Raw genomic sequence first — 8,640 nt, 5'->3', positions numbered from 1 at the left:
TGAGTACAATGCAAAGCATGCAGGGCACTAGAAATCCTCTGCCCAGCTTCAGTTAACCATACAAGAAATATTCATGTTGTCCCAAATGCACATGGATTTAGTAAAGCTGACAAGACACTTTTAGTTGAATCAACTCAGTTAATTTAAGTTCCCTTGGTTACATGAGGTTAAAGTTTAGCCATTTTGAGTAATATGAACAAGAGAGAATTGAGTACAACTGACAATAGTGAAAGTGTTGTTTTATTTATTTAGGTTTTATTATCCCAGATATTTAATATTCAGTGTGGTCTCAGATTTTGGACCCCAATGAATATATATAAATTATGATCTAATATCTTGTTGTTTAGAAGAAAAAAAATTCCATTATATGCCAACTTCCCCTTTACGGTAGTAAGTATAGTAACTATGTTATTTAGGGGGAAAGTGTGGTTATCACAGTCATTGTTTGAACGGAAATGGTAATTTTCTCTCTTTAGAAAACTAAATACTTGCAACAAGCCAGATAAAGTCTTGAAGGCGTTGTAAAGTGTCTCCTTATAGCTGTTGAAAATTAAGTATATTCTGAAGATAAAACATTTACGTTTGTAATATAGTTTGTAACACATTGTTGTTCTGTTACTTATCTGCTAAGAACTGAACATTTTAAGTAAATTAGCTGACTACCGAAAATATTCAGTTAACGACGTGCGCGTCGCCCGGTTTGGTGCGATGCGCGCCCTCGCTACACTGGTGCGCGCCGCCGTTGCTGCGGAATTGACAGGGCTGCGGTCGGCGTAAGAGCAGAAACCGACACCCACCTAGAAGATAATGAACAACAAATTTGACGCGTGAGTAAACAAAACGGCGCTGCACGTCAGGGGGGGGTTCTAATGCGAGTTTGCAATCGCGTGCATTTCAAGCGTCCCTTTAACGCGGAGAGCGCGAGAGAAGAGAGAGAGAGAGCGCGAAGGAAAGAGGTGTGTCTACTAGCTTTGGCATGAGCTGGGAGGTCACCATGTTTTAGTTGCATGGTTGTACTTTCACGTTGCTGCGGCAAGATAAATTGTATTTGAATGCATGCGGTTAATGCATCAAGCAAATAACCCGTCAGAAGCGCCAGATCTGCAGGCGCAGGGCCTCCAGGCCGAGGACGGATCACCGGATTGAGCATGTGTCTGAACGGCGGGTGCAGGTGCTCTGCGACCCGGGCAGAAACTCTTTCTGCCTGCTGGAATGACATGTGGCACTTAAGGCTGATTATAAACATGCGTGGATTTGTGCATAAGTTAAACACGTCTGTTTATTAGGCATGTTAATATAAAAGTAAAGCAGATAGTCCTATGTGTGTTACATAACCTGCGTTGTTCCTTATACAGTATGTTTGCAAACATTCAATGCACAACCACTGACAATTGTATGCACAGGGTCAAATAAGGTAATGTGCAATCTCTTTATGCAAACTCAGACTGGGCCTCTGTCCTATTTGTAATCCAGTTAGTCATATACAACTTTTCTAATCAAGCCTCAACAATATTGTCACACAGTAATGTCACCACTAAAATTTGATTTGAAAATGAGTTACCTCTTTCAACTACTTTACATTATATTATATATGAAGGAAAAATGTAGCTCAGAATGACAACAGCAGTCTGTTTGGATATATACCATGGCATTTGAAGTGCCTTGGAAACCTTGTACCTACCACGGTACCTTGTAAATAAATACCATTGTATTTGACTATGGTAATAATTAGTCAGCCATGTTATTACCATCTAATAGTGTATTTTGCTGATGCTACTAAAGGTGGTGGAAAAGGCCGATAACCAATTAATACATTTTTTAAATTCATTATAGAATGTTAAAATATGTTTTTTAGTCTTTCCTTACTATGACTGGTGCAGACATAGGGGCTACAAGAGTCTAAAATGAATATAAAACCCCAGATGCAGTTTATTGTGCTACCAAAATTCCATAAATGTTGCATAACATGGGACTTTTAACTATAATCAAGCCCAAAATACACCTGGGACTCTTATTTTGAAACAACGGAGACTTGGCTCCATTACAATTCTCTATATTCAAGTAATTACCAAATTAAGCTTTTTATAGGCAATATATATACCATATGAAGGCTTTTGTGCTGGCCAAAGAGGAACACGGTGGAATAAAAAAAAATATCGGCATAGATTTTTGCAGATAACCAATAGTTCCAAAAAGCAACTATCAGTACCGATTAATCGGTAACACCGATATATCGTATATCTCTGTTTGGAAGACACTGTATGTGTACTTTTCATGGTGATGAATAAGGTATTGTGGCTATGTGGAATTGAGAGTTCTGTCTCCCTTTTAAGCCTGAAAGATGATGACAGCGGAGACCATGACCAGGACAACAGCTCACCGAATGACGGGGAGAAGGAAAGAAATGACGAAGATGACAAGGATTCAAACACTGCCAAGAGAAAGGTGTGATGGTTGGATGGATGGATGGATGGATAGATAGAGAAGAATCAATACATGAACATAGAAATTCTTTTTTTAATTTCAGGCATAAATCAAACAGATCCAAATCATGTGTGATACATGTTTTTGTGTGTGTGTGTATGCTGCAGGCAGTGGTCCCAGGGGCTGGTGAGCACCCTCTTCAGTACAACTACACGTTCTGGTATTCTCGTCGCACACCGGGACGACCAGCCAGCACACAGAGCTACGAACAGAACATCAAACAGATTGGCAGCTTTGCTTCGGTACCTACAGATAAACTCATGGACACAAACTAACATTGACACAGATGTATTTATTTAGACATGTACCGCACATTCAAATACAGGCACAGTGGGGTTTAAAATTAGATTTCCTTGCAGTAGGTCATTTGGTCACTTGATTGACAGCTCAACAGCTGTCTTGTAATTGTAGGTGGAGCAGTTCTGGCGTTTTTATAGTCACATGATCAGACCAGGTGATCTGACTGGCCACAGCGATTTCCACCTGTTTAAGGAAGGAATCAAGCCCATGTGGGAGGTGAGTGCTGCATGATGTAATGATGCTTATTAAAGTATTATATTTTAATAAGTAGCATCAATTTAATCAGTTATAGTTAAAAAAGCAAAGGTTAAATTTATTGTTCCCAGATTATATGTTCAGATTATATTTTTTTCTTTAAAAAAAACAGTACTTATCTTCATACTCTCTAATCTCTGATCTCCACTCATTGCTTGTTTCATACATTTTCACTCGTTTTCTTTTTTTAGGATGATGCTAATAAGAGTGGAGGTAAGTGGATCATTCGGCTGCGTAAAGGCCTGGCATCACGTTGCTGGGAAAATCTGATCTTGGCAATGCTGGGGGAGCAGTTCATGGTGGGCGAGGAGATCTGTGGGGCCGTTGTGTCTGTTCGTTTCCAGGTACTGTAGCGCAATGACTTTAATTGTTCCTAAATGGCATCATCTTCATATTTTTGTCATTAACCCCTTTTATACAGATCCTAGGCAACATGTCGCTAAGACAGGAATGGTCAGAAACGTTTTTAAGGCAGGGCTTAGCGAAGAGTCAATTGGCCTAGCTACTAAAAATAAAAATTACACAGACAAGGTAAAACAATGCTTTTCAAAAGGTGTATTTTCTTTTTTTTTTTTTTGAAGCCATTCTGTAGTGGATTAGGTGTTTAGGGTCATTGTCCTGCTCCATCACCCAACTTCTACTGAACTTCAGCTGGTGCACAGCCACCTTGACATTTCCCTGTGTTATATCTTGATAAACTTGGGAATTCATTTTTTCCTCAATGATGGCAAGAGGTCCAGGCCCTGAGGCAGCAAAGCAGCCCCAAATTATGATGCTCCCTCCACCATACTTCACCGTTAGGATGATGTTTTCATGTTGGTATGCAGTGCCCATTTTACGCCATACATAGTGCTGCCAAACAATTCATCCTTAGTTTTGTCGGTCCACAAAAGATTTACCCAGTAGTGTTGTGGAGTGTCAACGTGGTCTTTGGCAAACTTAAGGCACTTAGCACTTCCTTTGCCTGTTTAATGTTTTCTGTATAATAGACTCATGAACTGAGATGTTAACCAGTTCCAATGATTCCTTTGAGTCTTTAGCTGTCACTCTAGGGTTCTTTTTTACCTCACTGAGCATTCTGCGGTGTGCTCTTTGAGTCATCTTGGCTGGACGGCCACTTCTAGGGAGAGTAGCCACTGTAATAAATATTCTCCATTTACAGACAGTTTGTCTAATTGTGGTCAGATGAACATCTAAGATTTTTGAGAACTTTGTAACCATTTCCAGCTTTATGCAAAGCAAACATTCTTGATCGTAGGTCTTCTGAGATCTCTTTTTTTGTGAGGCATGGTCCACTTCAGCAGATGCTTCTTGTGAATAGCAAACTCAAAATGTTTGAGTGCTTTTTATAAGTCAAAGTAGCTCGAACCCACACCTCCAATCTTGTTTCATTAATTGGATGCCAGGTTTGCCAACTCCTGACTCTAATTAGCTTTTGTTGATGTCATTAGCCTAGAGGTTCACATACTTTTTTCCAACCTACACTGTGAATATTTGAATAATGTATTCAGCATGTACAACAGCAGTGCAGTCATTTTTTGTTATTAGTTAAAATAGATTGTGTTTTGTAACTTAGATGAAGATCAAACCAGATTTTACATTTATGCATTTTACATTTATAGGGAATTCCAAAGGGTTCTTATACATCATCTTGCTACTGTACATTCATCTTCTAAACTCTGTGGGATGATGCTCACGGAGATGGTTTTTCGGGTTTGGAGTGTTCACTGCTTGAGATAACACTTTATTAGACACAGTTTATAAACTGGGTATCCATCGTCAACATTTTACCCAAAGTATTCCTACATTGTGGACTTCAACCGCACCATACAAGAGCGGGAAATAGAGTTTCAGGCTCCGGTGCTGCGCTCTCTGAATGAAAGTCAGGTTTGTAATGCTGTAAATGTAGCCGATTGTTTCTTAATTGGACTTCTGTTTACAATAGAATGTTTGTTCCCTCGGGAGATTTTTTTTGTTGCAAAAAACAACACCAAAGCGTTCAACTCTGGTTATATTAAGCATGAGTAGCATTCATGGAACTATTGGCTAAAGCATTTCATCCAGTAACTGTTTAGACAGACGCGTTTTCATGCTAAAAAATCCAAACGCACCACAACGAATAGAGCCAAACCCAGGTGTCTCGAGACGCGTTTTTATCAGTTGAAGAAGTTCTTTTTAATGTCACACAGCATCTAAAAATGCAGCGCTCCCATGAGAGATGCTAAAAACACAGTGAAACGTGACGCAGTTGTCAAAAGACATCTATCTAGTGAATGTTTATATGGAAAACAGCAGGAGCGGACGCAAAAACACATTCAGTTTGAACAGCCCCTTGTTCACATGCCACAGCACTAGCTGAAGTTTCTCAAAGTTACATCTCAAAAAGACAGCCTTTTGTTTCAGTTGACTGTAGGTAAATTTACACTGTATCAGCGCTGTATTCGTAAATATCCCAATACTGTTTTACTGTGTGAGAAACCGCTCCAAATGATTCAGTGAGAGTGCGCTATGAACGAATTGTACTGAATCACGAATCGATTCAGACAGTTTTGCAAGCCCGTTTGGCCAATTCACTGAAAAGAACTGACTCAAATAATTATTCGTTCACAAATTGGGCATTGCTAGTTCTTTTAAACAGCCAACAGAAATACGGGATACATTTCATGATTGGTGAAATATTCTGAGATTAAATGTTTCTCAGGTCAATCGGAGCGCTACAGCTGTAGGTGCCACTGACTGTTACATCTCTTGTCTGCATACAAACTTTCTCCTTTGCATGATAAATACGTCATCACTACAACACACACCATTCACGGTATCGGCTCTGCCTTCATACAGACACATTCCGGGATTGATCCCAGTAATATTACCAGGGTCTGATCCCAGGAACACATTTTCTGGCATTCAGGCTCTGGCTTGTGTTCACACAGAAGGCTCCTCTGCAATTATCCCGGGAACATCTCAGGATCAGAGCCCAGTGTGAATGAGGTTATCGAGTCTCAGAGCCTGAAATTAGTTTTAAGGCGTTATCTAAAAAAAATCATTTTATTTATTTAGCTGTGGATGTGCCAATGATATTCCTTCTTTATTTAAAAAAATTATCAAATCTGTGCTTTTGTTTTAAGGAGGATATCATTTCTATCTGGAATAAGACAGCCAGTGACCAGGCTACCACTGCACGCATTAGAGATACTTTACGCAGAGTCCTCAATCTGCCTCCAAATACCATTATGGAGTATAAAACACACACCGACAGCATCAAGTGAGTTACAGAACACTATAGAACACATATCAAGTTTGTTAAGGTTTTAAATGACAAAACAATAGATATGTTGTTGAAAATTAAGACAAAAAGTGTTTGGACACTTTCTGGTTATCAGAATTTGTGAAACATGTCAACAGTTAATGCCATGAACTGCACTAGTGGTTACTTTTCTAGGACACCTGTGTGGACTTTGTGAACATTGGGACTATTTGGTTAGAAGTTTTAATTTAATACAGTTAGTTCTGAGAAAAGGTCTATCATAATTTGTTTGCAGATGCCACATTGAAAAGAGTTTGAAATTTTGTATCTAATGCAATGACATTCATACATTTCTTTGTGTGTGTGTGTGTCCAAAAGTGTCCAAATACTTACTGATGGCAAATAATGGATGTTTAAATTTCAACAAAGGAGAAAATCTTATTTTATGTGTAGGATTGTTATATTTGACTGCTGATATATATGGGAAATATTTTATTATGTGTGTGTGTGGTCTTTCAGAGCTTGGGAGGATTTCCATGGTCTAGTAAATGCAAGTGGAGGCCGCTAGATTTTCATTCTGAGAGTGTGTGATGGGTAAAAACTCATACGACTACACTCACAAACAAACTCACACACTTTAACATTGACACATACTGTAATCACTCTTACTGGACCAGCTCAGTTCATTCTTAATACTTACTACTCCATATTTATTTTTATCACTGGCTAACAGTTACTTTTCCCACCCATTTCTAGATTTTCGGGTTCATTTTCCCACTGAAAGGGACGTGTCCAAGGACGATAACCTGATAATTGATTTTCTGTTTAAAAAAACAAACAAAAATTGACATCATGAAAAGTGTCTTCATGAGACATTTTTCTGTGGACGACTACTGGTTTCAGTTGTTTATCATCCGAACATATCACCTGAAAGCTGTCACAGAAGAGGAAGGAACCAAATCATCTAAATGCAAAAGAATGTTTTCTGCTGAGCCAATGGGCTTAGATATCAGAGAGAAATGGAGGAAGCCAGTGGGACCACATAGTTCAGCCACTGTGACATGAACTAATGGCTGGGATCTGCCAACAGTTGTCCTGAAGTTTTAACATGGCCTTGTGTAGTAGTCACATTTACCTGAATAAGCATCTGAATAACAAAAAAGGGCAGAAAGACAGAATTCGTTTAGGTCACATTGATGGGACAATTTTACTAGTGCAGTATTTTAGCTACAGTGTTAATTGTTTTAACTTAGAACTGTTGTACAAAAAAGAATTATATTTCTAAACATGTTTGGAGAGATCTATAATGGAAACATTTTATTTCTCCTGAGTTGAGAGAGTGAAAACCCAAAGGACAATGCCCTCCCTGGGGTGGGCATGGTGGGTACCAAGCTGCCTGATTCACTGTGCCTGGCCTTCAGGCCTTCGCCTCCGGCAAAACGGATCACTGATTTTAAAAATCACTCAACATCCTGGTACTCTGCTGGGGGAGGTGACACTGGAGGTGTCAGAGTGGCATCATTGCTTCAGTGTTGTTTCAAGGGAAGAACCCCAAGACCTGGTTTAGAATCATTTGAAACCACTAAAACAAAATTCACAGATATGTAGTGCTAACATTGATCTGGAGTTAATGGGGGCTGGGTGGGCTCTAGTATCAACACATACATTATACTGCCTGAAATTCAGTGCTGGTGCTGGACAACACTGTATTTGAGATATATAAAAAGAGAAAAGGAAAGTTGGTTTGTAATTGAGATTGATCATAGCAATAAATGTTGATTATGCATCTGCTGCTAATTTCCAGCTGTGATGTGACTGTTTTGTTGGTATCAACATAAAGAGTTTTAGGTTAAATTAATATTCCGGGTTCATTACAACTTAAGCTCAGTCGACAGCATTTATGGCATAATGTTGATTACCACAAAAATGTATTTCGACTCGACGCTCCTTTCAAAAAAGCAAAAATCCGGTTACAGTGAGGCACTTACAATGGAAGTGAATGGGCCAATGTTTGGAGAATTTAAAGGTAGAAATGTAAAGCTTATAATTTTATAAAAGCACTTTAATTCTTGTTAAAACTCACGTATTATTTGAGCTGTAAATTCGTTTAAATTGTCGTTTTATAACGTTTAAGGGCTTGTTGACATTACGTTGTCATGGCAACAAACTTGTAAAATTGGCTATAACTTTAAACAGAAAAAAGTTAGTAAGTTAACACATTGTTTATGTCTTGTGTCTATACTTTTGAAACCGTGAGTATTTTCACATTTAAATATTGGCTCCCATTCACTTCCATTGTAAGTGCCTCTCTGGAACCCAGATTAATCTTTATTTTTAAGAAAAGGAGGGATGAGTTG

General features: G+C 38.8%; 1 protein-coding gene across 3 annotated transcripts; it reads left to right on the top strand.

Moving 5' to 3' along the window:
* The first annotated feature begins 371 nt into the window (after window positions 1–371).
* eif4e2 (eukaryotic translation initiation factor 4E family member 2) lies at window positions 372–8,164 on the top strand. Of its 3 annotated transcripts, none has more exons than XM_051696756.1 (8): window positions 372–827; window positions 2,334–2,445; window positions 2,592–2,726; window positions 2,896–3,000; window positions 3,231–3,383; window positions 6,165–6,301; window positions 6,803–6,877; window positions 7,040–8,163. In XM_051696756.1, the coding sequence occupies exons 1-7, from the start codon at window positions 808–810 to the stop codon at window positions 6,849–6,851; spliced, it is 711 nt and encodes a 236-aa protein (XP_051552716.1). In that variant the 5' UTR covers window positions 372–807; the 3' UTR covers window positions 6,852–6,877; window positions 7,040–8,163. The 3 variants fall into 3 exon arrangements, 2 of the variants coding, with proteins under 2 accessions (XP_051552716.1, XP_051552715.1); XM_051696755.1 differs by lacking the exon at window positions 372–827 and adding an exon at window positions 991–1,171 and having other exon boundaries at window positions 7,040–8,164; XR_007897113.1 differs by lacking the exons at window positions 372–827; window positions 7,040–8,163 and adding an exon at window positions 985–1,171 and having other exon boundaries at window positions 4,662–6,301; window positions 6,803–6,814.
* Window positions 8,165–8,640: the final 476 nt, after the last annotated feature.

The sequence above is a fragment of the Myxocyprinus asiaticus genome, chromosome 5, assembly GCF_019703515.2.
Source record: "Myxocyprinus asiaticus isolate MX2 ecotype Aquarium Trade chromosome 5, UBuf_Myxa_2, whole genome shotgun sequence".
NCBI classification, from domain to species: Eukaryota; Metazoa; Chordata; class Actinopteri; order Cypriniformes; family Catostomidae; genus Myxocyprinus; species Myxocyprinus asiaticus.
The sequence above is the reverse complement of the archived record's forward strand: the minus strand, read 5'-3'. Positions and strand labels throughout refer to the sequence as shown.

Excerpts from the sequence above, each read along its gene's own strand:
- eif4e2 (XM_051696755.1), top strand. The coding sequence starts at position 1,149 with ATGTGTCTGAACGGCGGGTGCAG. Across the intron at positions 1,172-2,333 it reads TGTCTGAACGGCGGGTGCAG|CCTGAAAGATGATGACAGCG; the intron begins GTGCTCTGCGAC and ends CTCCCTTTTAAG. Across the intron at positions 6,302-6,802 it reads ACACACACCGACAGCATCAA|AGCTTGGGAGGATTTCCATG; the intron begins GTGAGTTACAGA and ends GTGGTCTTTCAG.